Raw genomic sequence first — 18,618 nt, 5'->3', positions numbered from 1 at the left:
GATTCTAACTGATGTAGATTTGAATATGTTGCAAAGCATTTAGGTCAACCTGAGAAAAAACGGCTTACTTACTTTAGCAGCTTCTAACGAACGTATAACAGGTTTGAAAGCTGATTTTTGATCCCATAAACTTTGAAAATTTACACTTGCATTTGAAGTAGTTGCACAAGTAGTAGTAGTAGTAGTAGTAGCAGCAGTAGTAGTAGTAGTAACTACGGATATTTGACTTGTAATTGAATCTCTAGGCATTTTTGGCATTAATTCTGAAGAAGTAATTATTTCACATAAACAATTATATAAAAAAAGGTAAGCAAAACATTTACTTATATGTCTATATAAGGTCTCAAATAAGATATCTTCCATATACCCTGTATGGTGCACTGATGTTATACGTGGAGAATAAAGGAAACTAAATATATCAAATAATTTTGAACAAAAGGAATTCATTGAATGTTTCTTGCTCAAAATGGCAGCGACTTATTTATATAAGAAAAGGATGAAAGTTGTACAAGAAACATCCCACAAAACATACAAATTTTGACACAGTTTTTGCTTTTGTTAGTCTTAATTTCTCCATATTTAGAGGGAATGATTAAAAAACGGATTTGTCCTCACCAACCAAGTGCAGGGTTTACTTCTGATTACATTTCAATAAGCCTACATTAAACATAGTGCACAATATCTCGAATCATTTAGACCAATGATTACGTTGTAATCTGTGTGGAAGAACTTAATCAGCTCTAAAGGCTAGTTCAGCATTAAGTCAACTACTACTCAGAAATGCGCTAAAACACATACAAAACTCGATAGGATGTAAGTTGCTGTCTAAAATGCTCATTTGTAATGTTTCTTAGTAATGACATAACATTATGCAATTTTATATCCCATGAACAGCACTCGTTTCTTTAAGATAACAGAAGAGCTTTGGTTAAGAGCTTCAGCTAATGCCAAACTTATACGTTTATTGTTAGTTACCTACGACAGACCAACATAAAACTTCCACTTTCAAATTAAAAAAGTGTGTTATAATAAACTAATATTGTCACACTAAATAAGTTTTTTTAGTTTGTTTTATCAAATCGAAAATTTGGCTCACTTCCCTTGTTGTAGTACATTGAAACGAATTTCATTGTGAATAAATAAGCAGTGAAAACATTACCGAATGAAGTCAATGTCACTTTATATATTTTAAATATATTTTATTTCTTTTTATAAAATGTTCACGTAACTCATTTTACCGACTACCGAATTATGTACCCATTTTTGGTGTAACATTTTATATGTTAGATTTATTAGTACCTGACAGCTGTCCAAACTAAAATAAATGAATGAAGATTAAACTAACAACCTGTTGTTGTAAGTCAAATTATCTAAATGCCATACAACACCTTATTCGACATCTCAATATAACCCACGAATTACACGTTGATTAATAAATGTAGTCAGTGGTATTTTCAACTGTTCAATATTATTTATTTAGCATATTGACAATACTGTTCTAATTAATATTTTTTCCACTAATCATTCAGCTACCCGTTAAAACTCCTTTAATAATAATGTAAAAGCGCAGCTGATTGTATTATGCACGGAAAGTAAAATCTTAAGAGATGAACGAGTTAGCTAAGGTTACTGCTCACTTAAAAACTAACATTTGTGAACAGAAAACAACAACTCTGTTAATATGATTACCAGCCTGATCATTCCCATTTCAAGCTACAACAAAATAGTAAACTTGAATTTCTTCATAAGGTAGTAAGAATAGCGCAGATTAACATGTTATTTCGTCTATTAAGTTCTTACCTTGTTTTTGAGTAATTAAATCCCTGTCAAGATCAGCATTATATACTACAGTAGAAGCTTGCTTTTCTCGTAGAAAATCAGCATCAAGTCTATTTATAGAAGTTGTTTCAACAGTACTTGGAATTGACCTGCTATGGTCACCCGATTGACGAAAACTATCACGAGCCATAGCTAATCGATTATTCAGGATACGTGAAGACGTTTCAGTAGAAGTAGAAAAAACTGTGGACACTGAAGTATCTTGTGGGAGTTTCATCGAAGTTTCCGCTTTAAAGTGATCCAATGTAGCACTGAGTAAGCTGGTGGTAGTAGTGGTAGTAGTACTAGTAGTTGAAACAGTCATACAATTGGGTGAAATATTGGAAGATCTTACTAAAGATGTGACTGGAATTGGAGTAAGATCCACAAAGTGTAAATCTGCAGGATGTTCACCGGGAGGCAAGTGTTGCGCGACTGCTGCCTCAGCAGATGCACGAAAATCATTTTTAACTGATTCTGGACTGTAAAATATAGACGAAGGAACAAATAAAACATGAAAATTGTAAAAACAACGAGAAAGAAGGTTAAGATTAAATGGTAAACATAATGAGAAAAATTTAGGAAATAACCTTATAACTAGAGGATCCAGTTTTAAGATTAAATACTTAAAGAGTTATGATTATTTTACTAACTATTTATCAATCAAAAAGGAATTATAAGCTTCTGAACTGTGCGAATTAAAAGTTTACCGTATGTTGAGTCAACTATGCATTGTACTATCGATTTAACTAGGTAAGAACTTTTAAGTTAGTCAGATTCCAGACAATCATTATTACAAAAATAGTATTATAAAATGACAAATTAAAGTTAATTAAACTATCATGGTAAATAACCTTAGCAAACTTTAGATCATGAATGCTGAAATAAAATAAGAAATGCATAGACAGGCTTAGCCTTTAATGAAGTTAGTATAATTAATATGATACTAAGGGGATAAGAGTAGGAGTAAAAAATATAAATGGAGTAACAAATTATGTATACTTACCTAATAACTTTTAAACAGACATTAGAATTAAACGTTCGCGTTGGGGAGCTTGATCGACTATAAAATACAATAAAAAAGGAAAATATTAGTAGCAAACATATATACATGTTATAGTGAGGAAAATAAAGGTTTATTTGGAAGCATTTATGAAGATTTACCTAGTTTCCAGGCTACATTCGTCATAAAATGATAGTAGTTGGGATTTTTGACATGTTTTATTCTAGTATAAAACTTTCTAATAGTGTGCAACCATGGCCCCTTCCGAGATCAAACTCAGGGTCATCGGGTCTCGCAACAAACCTTTGGAGCATCTGAGCTGCTTTCCAGTGGTACGATTCAAATTTCAGTCAATTTTCTATATAGTGCAGCAGCTATCCGACGTCACTGGAGATAACTGTTTCAATCTCGAGATGTCTGAACTCAAGCAGTTACGACTTCGCACATACTAGGACGAAACCGATGTTTAGGGTTTTCTGGTTTCAAAAGTACCCTACATAAGGTAAAGTTCGAGGAATACAACCTACGGAGGAAACAATAATTAAGCCAAGTATTAACGAAAAACGCATACAAGAACATGGATTATATCATATCAGAAAAAAAACATTTTACCACTAGCCCTGGTAACAAAATAACAATGTGTGTCAAGCAGATAAGATTGGATGATACAGTTGAAAGGAGGGTAAACAAAGTTAAGAAAAACATATGTTGATTTACGATTAAAAAAACAGTTCTACATTCATTTTATCTCAAATTTGATCAGAGTCAATACAAGAAAAGATTTTCGAAAGGGAAGAACTTCATGTGATAGGACATTTACTTCTCGTTAAAAAAACATCAGTTAACCATAACATAGATAAATGTTCTAAACAACATACCAAACAGGTTTTACATTTATATCTCTAGAGTTCCGTAGACTACTGTTACTACGCAACAAATGCTCAGTAATTACAAAACAGATAAACCACTTAAATACTTAGTACTATCTGTTAAGGAAGTGGAGTCGTTTTAGTAAACTATTCTATTGAAGAAGTATTGAAGAGTTATTTTGTCCTCTTCTGAAATCGCTCAGTGACTTTATCCGCTATGTTTTCTGGACTTGAACATGGTAACAAATTATCGGCTTAAACCCAGTTATTTCCAAGTTGTAATGTAATCATCGATTTATATATAACTAGTGATTACATATCTTGCTCCTAATTTGATAAACTCTATATGTCTAACTAAATAATGTAGTACACATGTCTAAACACCATAGGATCCACTAAAAAAAATAATCATAGATAAATTAATTGCTAATGAGCAACGATAGTAAGGTTGGAATAAATTATAGATACAGAGAGAGAAGAGTCCATGAAGACCTGTTTTTTGTGCGGTATAAACAAATAATTAAAACGAACTTTGTATTGCACTACCGAAAAAGAAGTAAACTCTCAAATAATAAAAAAAAACATAACCAAGTAGTAAAAAGTAATAAATCAATAATTGGACACAGAAATAATCAAAATGAAATGTTACTGAAGCTAAACCACCGTGGAAAACCTGGAAGCACTGGATGGCCGTTTCATCCTAGGAGTCACATACTTGGACGAAATGGCCGTCCAGTGCTTCCGGGTTTCTCACGGTAGTCTAGCTTCAATTGACTCATAATTTCAACTATTGAAATTACTAAAATCTTCACAAAACCCCTTCTGATATTATAGATTTATCAAATTTATACATTTGTAAATTTCACATAAAAATCACTATCGCTAAATGTTAAACTAATGCAAATTAGGATAATTAAAAATGGTAATCAAAATTCTATTCTTATTGATGATCAAAACGAATGTAAATAGATTTTAACAGAATATTCAAAAAGTTAATTAATTGTATTAAAATTAACTTATTTCTGACAGAACAATGATTAGCTAACATTCAATATTATAATCATGTCAATTAGTGATAATAACCGCATAAATTAATTTGTTTAATTACAACAACTAAATAAATTATATGTTCTTTGGTACAAGTTGGGATCTCACGGGAAGACTATCTAATGACAAGAAACACTTAAATTACATAAAAAGACCTAATAATTCTGTAGAATTGGAAAAATCTACAAGTTAAATCAACAATAGCAGTACATGCTATTTATAATAATCACTAAATTGATATTAAAAACATTACAATAATTCAGAAAGGATTTTACAGCTATGCTAAATCCTTCTGCCCTTAATAGGAAAGAAAGCCAGAATATTCTATTCACCCCGAATGGATTATCAAAACAACCATATATGAACTTATTTATTTCCCACACAATTTACACACGTACAAATTAATACAGTGACAGGTCATACAAATTCACCTTGACTAAAGACAACTTTACATGGACATATTTAGACTTATTATAATTTGGATTGCACTAAAAATATTCTTTAGTAGTATTTAAATGTGTTAATTTTATTCCGGTTATTTATTTACTCTGAGGAAGTAGTGTAGATTAAGTCGCAAAACGTCAGAAATACAACTTTTCTACACGCAGAAATATTCAATTTACTTGGAACTATCAAGTTCAACTTTGACATTGATATCTGTAAATGAACTGAGTAAATTTGTTTTATTGTTAAAATATTACTAAAACGACCAAAAAACTAATAGTTTTTTTTTCTAAGAAGAATAAATGTGTATCACTGAAGACAATGTAACTTGTAACCAATAAAAATTGAATTACAGAGTTACTGTTTCGTAATGTTAAATAATGAAAATTCCACAATTCAATTAAATGTACGCTTTCATTTTTCAATGACTGGGGGAATATAGTACAATTTTATGAAGAATTGGTAGATTGTCTGCATCAATAAAGTGCAAATACGTTAGCTTTATATTTTAAAATTATCAAGGAAGACAAATATATATATTACTAATTGAACTATAGCTTATCATTATTATTATTATCACTTATGCTTATGTGATATATTGTTTATTGAATTAATATTTGTCATTCGTAAAACAATTTTGATCAGGGATTTATCGACCTAATTTAATTATTTTGATGTTGAAAAAAAAAATGAAACAAATTGAACTTTTATATGTGAAAATTATATTTGAAATAATCTCAGCGATTGAAATTTAAATAATTCCAACGTTTCGTTTGATTGGTGTAACACAGCATAGTTATTTGTTTGACCTTTATTAATTTTCATATAAACATGTCCCTTACACATTAATACAACTACCCATTTTAAAAAATCCTTCAAGTTGATTGGATGACTTATTCAGTATACAGTAAACCGAAGAACCTTGTACCTATTTATATTCGATAATTTTGTTGTTTGATTATATTTTCCTTGAAAAAGCTTGGACCAGATTGCCAGGTGAAACGTTGGATTTACTTAAAATTCATTCGCTGAGATTTTACAAATATATTCTTCTTTTAATGTCACAGCATAGTTTTGATTGTTTAAAAGTTGTTTTTTTTTGATGATTTTGATTATTACCATGAAGAAATCTAGACAAGTTAGCTGGACAAAACGTTGGAATTTAATTATTTAAATCTCAATCGCTGAGATTATTTCAAATGTAATTTTCACATATAATGGCTTCTCTTCACTCGGCGCCAAATTTCTGTCAAACTACTCGTTCTAATCTAGACGAATATTCATATAAATTCAACTTCCGATTTGATTTGCTTATAAAACGAAACTTCGCCAGGACTCCTGCCGGGGGCTACTGCCAGTTCCAAGCCACGATAAAGGAAAAGGGTTAAGCATGGGGTTAGCGTCCCCATCCCGTAGAAAACTAACTCGCTAAAAAAACGCTAACCAGAAAAAATTATTCAAACTACCTAAACTCTGCCCTGGGAGTCAGAAGGTCTTCATTTAGAAGAACTATGACGCCTCATGGTGAAAGCCGAGTTCCTTCGGAAGTCACGAGACCGATGCCCCTTCCGACAACCAGAGCGACCATTTATATAGGTACACAGAACGCTCGCACAATGTGGCAGACTGGGAGAGTCTTCCAAATTACTTCAGAAATGAGGAGATACAACCTAGAGGTGCTTGAGATCAGTGAAACACATTGTCCAAACAAGCACAAAATGCACTTATAGGATGGCAATCTCATGGACCAAGGATCATCAAAGCCTCCTTTAAAACAAAGAAAGAGGGCATTTCATTGAACATCATCCAATGCTATGCACCTACCAACGACTACAATGAAGACGATAAAGATCAATTCTACGATAGGTTACAGTCAATCGTCCAACAAAGGACCTGACAATTCTGATGGAAGATTTAAATGCCGAGGTTGGAATGGACAACACCAGATATGAAGACATCATGGGACCACATGGACTAGGAGAAAAGAACGAAAATAGTGGGAGATTCGCAAACCTATGTGCCCTCAATAAACTGGTCATAGGCGGCACCATATTCCCACATAAACGCATTCACAAAGCCACATGGACTTCACCGGATCACACCACGCAAAACTAAATCGACCATATCTGCATCAACAAAAAGTTCAGGAGGACGATGGAAGACATGAGAACCAAGAAAGGAGCTGATATAGCATCAGATCATCACTTGCTGGTCGCCAAGATGAAATTGAAACTCAAGATGCACTGGACAGTGGGGCGGACAATATCACAAAAGTTCAATATGGCCTTTCTTCGGGACACTGAAAAATTCAACAAATTCAAGATAGTCCTCAGCAATAAGTTCCAGGCCTTTCATGATCTACTCAATGAAGAAGGAACTACTGTGGAGAGCAGCTGGAAGGGGATCAAAGAAGCAATCACTTCAACATGCGATGAGGTTCTGGGCCACAAGAAGCACTATCACAAGGAATGGATCACTGTTAATACACTGGATAAGATTCAATAAAGGATGAACAGGAAGGCAGCAATCAATACCAGCCGAACGAGAGCAGAAAAAGCCAAGGCACAAGCTGAATACACAGAAGCAAACAAGTAAGTGAAGAGGAGCATCAGAACTGAAAAACGTAAATACGTGGAAGATTTAGCAATGACGGTGAGAAGGCTGCAAGAGAAGGAAACATGAGACAACTGTATGACACGACAAAGAAACTCTCTGGAAATCGCCGCAAACCAGAACGACCAGTGAAAAGCAAGGAAGGCGAGGTAATCACCAACATTGAAGAGCAACGAAACAGGTGGGTAGAACACTTCAAGGAACTCTTGAATTGACCAGCTCCACTGGACCCACCCAACATCAGAGCAGAACCCACGGACCTCCCAATCAATGTTGGCCCACCAACAATTGAAGAAATCAGCATGGCCACCAGGCAAATCAAGAATGGCAAAGCAGCAGGACCAGACAACATTCCAGCAGAGGCACTAAAAGCAGATGTAGCGGCAACTGCAAGGATACTCCACATTCTCTTCAATAAGATTTGGGATGAGGAACAAGTACCAAAAGACTGGAAAGAAGGACTTCTGATCAAAATACCAAAGAAAGGCGATCTCAGCAATTGTGATAACTACAGGGACATCACACTTCTCTCAATACCGGGAAAAGTCTTCAACAGGGTATTGTTAAACAGGATGAAGGACTGCGTAGACGCCCAACTTCGAGACCAACAGGCAGGACTCCGTAAGGATAGATCGTGTACAGACTAAATCGCAACTCTACGGATCATTGTGAAACAATCAATTGAATGGAATTCATCACTCTACATCAACTTCATTGACTACAAAAAGGCATTTTGATAGCGTGGACAGAACAACACTATGGAAACTTCTTCGACACTACGGCGTTCCTTAGAAGATAGTCAATATCATACAGAGTTCGTATGATGGATTACACTGCAAAATTGTGCATGGAGGACAGTTGACAAACTCGTTCGTAGTAAAGACCGATGTCAGGTAAGGTTGCTTACTCTCACCCTTTCTCTTTCTCCTGGTGATCGACTGGATCATGAAGACGTCAACATCTGATGGGAAACGCGGGATACAATGGACATCTAGGATGCAGTTGGACGATCTAGACTTCACAGATGATCTGGCTCTTCTATCGCAAACGCAACAACAAATGCAGGAGAAGACGACCAGTGTAGCAGCAGCCTCAGCTGCAGTAGGTCTCAATATACACAAAGAGAAAAGCAAGATTCTTCGATAGAACACGGCATGCACTAATCCAATCACAATTGACGGGGAAGATTTGGAAGATGTAAAACCTTTACATATTTGGGCAGCATCATTGATGAACACGGTGGACCTGATGCTGATGTGCAAGCGCGGATAGTGTTATATCCAGATAAGAATAATGAATGGTAACTTTCGGGACCCATTTATGAACCAATACTATGGGTATATTTTTATCGTATAGTTGTTATGTAACTAGATTGTTCATATTCATGTCGCTCTTATTATAAGATTTAATTTGACCTATAGACTATTACTATACGATTTACCATTCTTGAATTATGGCCTGTCTATTAATTACTATCTCCCTCATTCACAGCCACATTTGGCTAATTCTTGTACAAATGTTGTTTCATATTGTATGGTACGTTGTGGTCTGTTTGGTTGGTATATAAACCCCGTATGCTTGAAATAAATGATTCATATTGCAGAGGCTAAGATTGGTGTTCTGGACTCAACGGGAAGCAGGACCAATCAGGACTCTAGGCTGCTCGCACGTGTTCTATGCATCACTGGTTCGATCGATAATTCGCTGCTCTCTGATTGGCAGTTTCGTTGAGTTATACAATAAACAGGGCACACAGGTTCACAAGTTATAACAGATAGGAAAATCAAGAGCAGCATATTTACAACTGAAGAACATCTGGAACTCAAAGCAACTGTCAACCAACACCAAGGTCAGGATTTTCAATACAAATGTCAAGACAGTTCTACTGTATGGGGCAGAAACCTGGAGAACTACGAAAGCCATCATCCAGAAAATACAGGTGTTTATTAACAGTTGTCTACGCAAAATACTTCGGATCCGTTGGCCGGACAATATTAGCAACAACCTACTGTGGGAGAGAACAAACCAGACCCCAGCGGAGGAAGAAATTAGGAAGAAGCGCTGGAAGTGGATAGGACACACATTGAGGAAAGCACTCAACTGCGTCACAAGACAAGCTCTCACATGGAGTCCTGAAGGCCAAAGGAAAAGAGGAAGACCAAAGAACACATTACGCCGGGAAATGGAGATAGACATGAGAAAAATGAACAAGAATTGGATGGAACTAGAAAAGAAGGCCCCGGACAGAGTGGGTTGGAGAATGCTGGTCAGCGGCCTATGCTCCACTAGGAGTAACAGGCGTAAGCTCTTATAAAACAAACAAATTAACGGATAGCTTATGGAGTAAAGTAGTCTAGTTTGCTTGAAGGGAGAACAAAAGTTTTTTTGTTGTTGCACGAACCGCTAATTAAACAAAAAAGAAAAAGGGAGCTTAAGGAATTTATGATTTTAATTCGTATTTCTAAATGAATTGTTTCTTAAAAATGAATCGCTCCATGGTGTGATTTCAGCAGATGCACATATCTGCCACGCCATCCCGTTATCCAGCAGCTAAGTGGAGTCCCAAATAGGACGAAACGGACCTCCTGGATTCCACTGCTAGGCACAATTCATCTTTGCTTATAATGTTGTAAGCGCTTACATTAGTTACTCTGATGATGTTTTATTTATCCTATTAGCTTTGCGACATATTGGTTAATTTCATGCTTATTTTGAGTTCAGTGAATTTAATCAACTCATGGATACCATGTGAATTTAATGATAACTGTTCAATCTGTCCAATATTCTTATTTCTCATTTGCTTCTCTCATTGTATTAGACTAAATATGAAAAAGTTTATTTTTGTAAACACTGTAAATACTGCATTCGGCAATTAATACACACATCAACTAATAATAGGAATCCAACACACTTAAATCTGCCAAGCTTCGCAATTAAACTTCTTACTTGCAAACTTCTCTCTGCTTAAGTGGTTTTAACTAACTTTAACCAACAGATTAGCAGGTTGGATGTCCATCTACGAACCAGGGAGTAAGTATATTACCCAGCAGTAATTTTAATTTTAATCTAGAACTGGGAAACATGATCTGTGAAATAGGAACCATATACATCTTCTAAGCACTTCACGTGTATGGCTAGTAACAGAGTGAGATGTTAGTAAGGCTAAAGCCTGATCTCTTAGCAAATGGTTAAATAAAAACTCAACATCAACTTAAGTTTTCATAATACGATTTTTCCCAAATTGAACAAAACTACAGATACAGAATTGTTCTATAGTTAATAAACACTCATAAAAAATTATATAATACAATATTCACAAAAAAATTACCTTAAAGCTAATGATAGTTTACCAACACTAGGACTTGAAGCTTCTAACTGATAATTTACACCGATTGGAGTATAATTTTGAGTTTGATCAAAACTGAAACCCAATGGAAAAAAAGAAAAACTTCACAAATGAAATTAAATAGATTGTATGTTATTCACTATGTTACACAACATGAATAATTTTAAAAGTTTTAATTATACTTAAACAAAAAGGAAACATTTATGATTTGAATTATAAAAATAGATATTTGAACTTTCAATCAAATAATCTTAACATAATTAGGTGGAAAAATGTGAATATTTTAGATTCAAAAATACAATGTACGATTATGTAAAATCGATTTACAGGGTAACTGTTAAAAGTATAATATTTATTAATTTATTTGAACACATAAATCTAGGTACAAGGGGGCACCAAATATATATGCGCCAGACAAAACAATGAGAATGGGAAGAGAAAAAGAAGGTAAGGTGTGTATAAGAAAAAAACGATAACAACCACAGATTAGTGTAAGGTAGTGTAATAATAATAATAGTGGGGAGACGGAAAATTACAAGCAGAAGAATTTTTCAGTTAACGAAGATACACTAACTTTTTATGAAGAAAGTAAAAGAAGGTTACAGCAGGATCGCTACTGGCTTCTATTCTGAGTCATATCTGATAGCGTCTATAGCCATTGTGTTGCACCATCTCTTGGACCCCGACCAGGGAGTCGTGAAGGACCAACAGAAGCAAGCCCTTTGAAGCTTTTTTTCATACCGTGACACCATGTCATACACTGACTACGTCTCCGCTTCTTCCAACCAGTCCCAGAGTCGGCAAATAATGCACGACGTGGAATTCTCTGAGACGACATTCGGAAGGCATGTCCAAGCCACCAAGGTCGATGTTTCAAGGTGGTGACGCCAACCGAATTATCGTCGCTGTGCCCGAACACACGTTCCCGAACCTCTGCATTACTAACATGGTGTTGCCACTGGATGTCAGCAATCCTTTAGAGACAACGATAAGTATAGTATGACATACATTATAATATATCTTTTGAAACTAAACTGCTTCATTGAGTGATTTTTTGTAACTAATTGTATTACACATTGATAAGTTGTAGCTTATACAGTTAGTTTATTGTTGTTGAAAATGAACTTTCATAATAAAAGTCGGGTCAAATAATAAAGAAATGAGTTTAACCCTAACTTTTCTTTCTAAAAATAAAAAGCTCGATGCACTAGCCTATCGTTTAACTAAAATATATTTTCAGTTTCGGATTGTGGAGATTGTTTCACTTTTAATTGAGATCATGAACCAATCAACGTTAGACAACCATTAGAAATTGGAAGCAGTGGACGACTGTTTCGTCCTCGTATAGGGCTCCTCAGCAGCGCATTCAGATTTTTAATGGTTGTCATGATTTTAATGAAGTACATTTTATGTTTCTTTTTATCATAAACAGTTTTTCAATTACTACACTGAATTTAAATTATTGTAAAACGTGGCCAATTTTATTTTGTTTGTTGTATAAATTCTTTTCAGATCAACTTCAAAGATATAACAATGAATATTTATTTTTTTAAACAAGGGAAGCAATACAATTTTAGAGAGCAGGTCGTGAATTATAATATTTTCGAAATCGTAAATTTGGTAAATTTTCAGTTGAGAATATGACAGTATAAAGTGTTAATTATAACGGATTTTTGAAGTCATTGAAAAATAAATAGAATTTATAGTCTAGAAAAAAACCTTTGTTTTTAGTAAATTCGATAATGTTTGCATAAGACGTTGTGAGGATTATATAGATATATATATGATCTAGCTTCAATTGACTCATGATCTCAACTGTTTCAATTACTACAATCTCCACAAAACCCTTTCTGATACTAATCAACACATGCTCATTAGTGACTGGCTTCAAGAGATATATTCTGGAGTTCTAGTGAGAAGCAGTGACCAGTGGAGTTCAGCCGGGTCAGTTGTGAGGTAGTAACTCACTGATGACAATGGTGGATGTGTCGTTCAATTTCGTGGATTAGTTTAAGTTAGACATTAACACCGTTAGATGCCGACCTGCTCAGTGGTCTAGACGTTAAGCATTAGCGCGAAAGACTGATAGGTCCTGGGTTCGAATCCCGCGAGGAGGGATCGTGGATGCGCACTGCTGAGGAGTCTCACAATAGAACGAAACGGCCGTCCAGTGCTTCCAGGTTTTCCATGGTGGTCTGGCTTCAATTGACTCATGATCTCAACTGTTTAAATTACTACAATTTCCACAAAACCCCTTCTGATATATATGGTCATATCTTACTAGCTGGATTAGTTTTCGGACTCAAGATCTATCGACTAGTGATTTGATAACCTCTATTCATGAGTAAAAGTTCGTATGTATAGAATATAAAAAGATAATCTTAAATAAATAGATGATGAACTCAGATACTATTATAATTTGAAGTTTATACTTAGACACCTACGATTCAAATGAAAAACAGCTACAGTTATCAAAAAACTGATATCATCAATTACTTAACAGAGGATTTATATCAAATTCAAACCCGTTTTTCAAAATCAAGTCATTAAAACATTTGCTACTTAAGAAAAATATACAATAAAAATGATGTGGTTAATAATCATTACAATCATCACTGAAACATACCTAATAATTTTTGTATCCACTTCATAATCCGATTCACATGAACAACAACCATAATTTAAGCTAAATACGACAAAAAATAAACAATAAAATAGCATAAAATTTAATCAATTCGTTTCAACAAAATTAAAGCATTAAATGCTCATTTTTTGCATAAAATAGTTATCCATGGAAAAATGAATTGGGAAAGGCATCCATTAAAAATTGAATAGAAAGTTACGAGATCATTATATCTCAATATTGGATATATATATATATATATATATATATATATATATATATAATATAAAGAATTTTAGTTAGAATAAAAACATAACACTAACAACAGAGGTCAAAGGGTCATCTAACTTTCATTCCGATATTTTAAAGTAATAATTAAAATGAATTCAAATGATTCCTTGTTTATTTTTTTACTAAATTGAAGAATGCTATAGAAGAAAAACTGTATACTCTAATGAATCTGGGAATAGCTAGTACAATTGACAAAGTATCTTTTTATTCTTTAGGATCAATAAGTTTATAGACCATATTTTATCAAATTGTAGTTGTTATAAATTGACTAACTGATAGAAAGATTGATATGATTGGAGCAGTTTAATTGATAGTTTGCTTTAAAAACCAGTTTTTAGACTCCAAATAAACTACTGCTTTAAGGAAGTGCCCCTTGAAGAATTAATATATATATATATATATATATATATATATATATATATATATATATATATATATATATATATATATATGAATAATGAGAAATAATCATTATCATTGATTTATTCAACCCAAAATAACAAAAATCACGAAACGGTAACTGATTATTCACCTCTACCCATTGTTTTATTTTACTTATCTACAACCCTATTTCGGTTATATATCTTTTCCAACAGTTACAAATAAATAAGTGATTAGTAAAGAGTATTAAAAATGGGCTCGAAAAACTCAAACTCTTTAAACTATATTTAGCTTCAATAAAGAAGAAAATTATAAATTGAAGTTACTAAACACATACAAACATTAACATTACACCGAAAATATTGTTTCTAACGTTGGGAAATCAATTATCAATGTTATATCAATTAAAGTAAATATATATAGTAATTGTAAGCATATGAAATGAAAAGTGAAAGCATTTAAATTGCCAACCAATTTTCCAAACCGTTTTTTTGTAAAAACACCTCAATAATTTTCCACTGATTAGATAACCATTAATACAATTAACATTATTGAAACAATGATATATTTCAGAAATATTCTGTAAGCTGTACATCAGAGTTTAGGATTTATTAGTTTAAAGTAACTAATTACAAATCCTCATTAAACTATCCCAGATAATCTATGGCTAGATATTTTAATAGTTTTATGATTGAATGTGAAAGAAAAGTTGAATTAATGAGTAATTTAAACAATCTTCTATTTATTAGTCTTGTGTTGCTAGAACTACATTCCAATTAGTCCTTTATTAATTATGAGTATATTACGGTAAGTTCTTCTGATCGTATGATTTTGCATTGAAGGAGTCAAAGTTTTTCACTTATCTACATAGTAGATACAAGTTAATCTAAACTCCACCTGTTCAATTATCGTCACCACCTACGTATTATAAACATTTTGATCGGTAGCCGTACATTACTGATCTATTAGAGATATAAATGGACTAAATAACAAGAATACTAGAGCTTTAATGTTTCCATATAGGCTGTATGCATAGATTTGTCAACATATATGCCATATTCCTCCGAAAACAAAACTTTCTATTGAAGAAAGCTACACTAACTAGAAACAAGCTCTGGATTCTGATGCTATCCATTAGTAATTTATTACAACTTATATAAATTACACTAACAATAAAGCCTACTACATCAATCAAGTTAGTAACCACGCAAATTAAAAGGGTAATATAGTCTGCTATCGTAAGCTATAAGAACTATCGATTAGTGACAAGAATTAAGTATATATAAATTAGAATGTTCAACAAACTAATTCTTTTACCAAAATTGTTCAAATTTATTAGAAATTGTATACATAGGAACGATATCAGGCATATCAAAAAAATTTTTAAAAATTACTCAACTGTATACAATACTACAAGTAAGTATAAACGATATCAATAATACAAGATTAGAACAAATTTTCTTTTCTAGAATATGGTAGATTCAAAGTAAACATCATTAGAATTTCCAGTAATTAAAAGAAATAATAAATAATTAAAATAAATCAAAGAATAAATAAATAATAATAATAATAAAGGATTTGTTTTCTTTAATATTTTACAAAATAAAATTCAATCACGCTATACACAGTGAAAAAATATGGAAAACTGGAAAAAAGACAAATTTCGTGTGATTACTTTAGTAACAAAAACAAATATAATAAAATTGAGTAAATTTACAAAAAAAAATAAAAGAAGAGTGGTAAAAGAACGTTGGAGACAAATTTTATAGGTTATTAAGAAAAAAATTGTTTAATACTATGTTATTTATATTTTCAAGATTCTTCTAATGATTAGTCTGTTGTTATATGATGAATTGATTCAACAACATATATTGACTATAATTTAACAGACATTCAAAATATCTATTCTGAAAAAATTAACAACCACCAGAAAAAATTAGTTGAGTTCTATTAGTAACCATTAGTGAACAGTCTTAGTAAATTGTATGTATGGCTAGAGGATGATTAAATATTAGGAAGAGACATTTCAGCTGGAAACAAATTATAGTATCGAGGTTTTGATAAATTAATTCGAAAGTCTAAAAACAAACATGTAAAAATTTACGTTACAATAAACAATGTAGGTGGTAGACAATTACACAGTTGACAATATTTGTTTCTTTAAATTAATTTGGAACTCTGTATTTTGGGTTTTAAAAAGTACATATTAGTAAGCAGATAAGAATAGAAATAACATGTAGCACTGTTGAAAAATTTTCCGTATGGGCAAAACAAAAAAATTGCCCCTGAAACATAAATATTTTATAAAAAGCGTTACGTAGAACTAGTGGTTTCCGATTCGAATTTAATTAGTTTTGTCAAGGATTTTAATTACATGATGATGATGATATAGACATTTAAGAAACAGAATTAGTTTCTTTTCTAAAAACAACAATTACTAGTAATTTTACATGACCGTTTTTTTATACAGTACGGGTTAGAAAATGTCAACAATAAGATTTACAAGTAGATGTTAGATATGGTATTATGTTCATTAAGACATTTTAAATTTTCGGCCCCAATCTATTTTGAGGCTGTGAATGCATAAAGTTAAAGAGCTATAAGCTAGGCCTGATGCTTTTCGACTTACATTAATTTTCCAAATGATATCAGATTTTCAAAAGAATCGTTTTAGAAGTCGAGCAATGTATGTCATAAAACTGAAATATTTTAAATGATTCTACTATGACTTCAACTTATTTATTGAATTGAATCCAAACAATAGGTGAATTTTTTCTTTTGTTTGAGTGAATAAAATGTTGTAAATAGTAAAATAAAACATTAAGAGAAGAAAAGTAAAGAAAAGAGAAATGGCATAACGACGTGAATAAAATCAGTCATTTCGATAACTAAACTCAGTACAGTTTAGTCTTTAATTTCTGATTACCTACATGTGTAATACTGTTATTCAACAAGTACTTTTAACATTACAACAAGTGGGCAACCTAATCTAATTAAAGAATTGCATTAGAATTTACGTTCGGTTATTTTTCCCCATAACTATCATTATTTAGTAACAACCAAGAGATAGCACTTCAAATCCTATCAGTGTTCATTCCTAATGTAATAATTTATGTTATCTAGGGAAGTGAGTAGATGAGTTTGATGAAACACTTCATTTTGATCAACATGTCTTAATAAACACCACGGAGCTCTACCATAACTAATAATGCACCATTCATTTAGATTAGATATTCTTTTTTCTAAAGTTAGAAATACACTTCATAAATAGAATTGCAGTGGGAAATATCCCACGTCTTTTTAAATGATTCTAGTGAATCAAAAGGATTTTAAAAGAGGTATTCACATGCTTGGAAAAAATGATAATATCAGAATTTATATCATTATTAGAAAGTAAGTACATCCAACCGACAAATTTCAAGTAGGACAAAACGTGCGCCCTGGGTCCCCCTGCTAGCCAAAAGCCCATCTTTTCCATAAAAAGATACAACCAAAAGTTTGAATTATTCAGATTTTGTTAAATATTCATTTTGGAATGAATTTTTGATACTAAATTCATCAGGATAGCGTTCGAAAATATGTACCTCTAAGTGCTATTAAAAATTGAAATATGAATGAAAGTACACCATGATTTATAAAATTATTAACAAATTTTACATTCCAGTTGGATATTCTTCACATTTAATAAACAGAGCTTTAATTTAGTAAAGATCATATTATTAAAAATTACTGACATAGTAAAATACAATTATATATGCTTACGGTATATCATATTTTATATGTGGATACTTTTCGCAACAAACGTCAGATGGTGAAATTCCATATGCAGGTTGCGGATATGGTAAACGAACATAACCTCCTCTATAATATCGACTACTTTGAGGACTGAGGCGAGATCGTCGACGGCGTTGACTAAATCTACAAAAAATAACCATTTGATGAATATTTTTGGAAAGATCTAAGAACCGTTATCAAAAATAAACTTGAAAAGTCAAATACACACAGACCTTAATAGTGAAGTGAAAATATACCACGTACTGTGAATTATTTGAGCTGCACTGGAAGGAGTTTTTAGATACACTTCCTTCCTCCTAGATAAAAAATTGTAATGCATGACTAGTCTGCGTCAGCGTCTAGCCTTAGTAAAAAGAGTAGAGTAGTTAAGCATGGTGACTATTTTACT

The 18,618-nt window shown here is 32.5% G+C and overlaps 1 protein-coding gene across 1 annotated transcript in view; it reads right to left on the bottom strand.

Annotated features, from left to right (window-relative positions):
* UNC13C_3 (Protein unc-13 C) overlaps window positions 1-18,618 on the bottom strand; it is a gene marked incomplete at its 3' end in the record, with an annotated part of 136,419 nt that overhangs the window by 89,062 nt on the left and 28,739 nt on the right. Inside the window, exons 9-14 of the mRNA XM_051218576.1 lie at window positions 18,198-18,353; window positions 13,767-13,826; window positions 11,123-11,215; window positions 2,825-2,881; window positions 1,801-2,300; window positions 73-263 (exon numbers count right to left, since the gene is read on the bottom strand). Coding sequence (XP_051075072.1) covers window positions 73-263; window positions 1,801-2,300; window positions 2,825-2,881; window positions 11,123-11,215; window positions 13,767-13,826; window positions 18,198-18,353 — 1,057 coding nt within the window. The remainder of the gene's footprint in view (window positions 1-72; window positions 264-1,800; window positions 2,301-2,824; window positions 2,882-11,122; window positions 11,216-13,766; window positions 13,827-18,197; window positions 18,354-18,618) is intronic.

Source organism: Schistosoma haematobium, chromosome 1, assembly GCF_000699445.3.
Source record: "Schistosoma haematobium chromosome 1, whole genome shotgun sequence".
Taxonomy (NCBI): domain Eukaryota; kingdom Metazoa; phylum Platyhelminthes; class Trematoda; order Strigeidida; family Schistosomatidae; genus Schistosoma; species Schistosoma haematobium.
The sequence above is the reverse complement of the archived record's forward strand: the minus strand, read 5'-3'. Positions and strand labels throughout refer to the sequence as shown.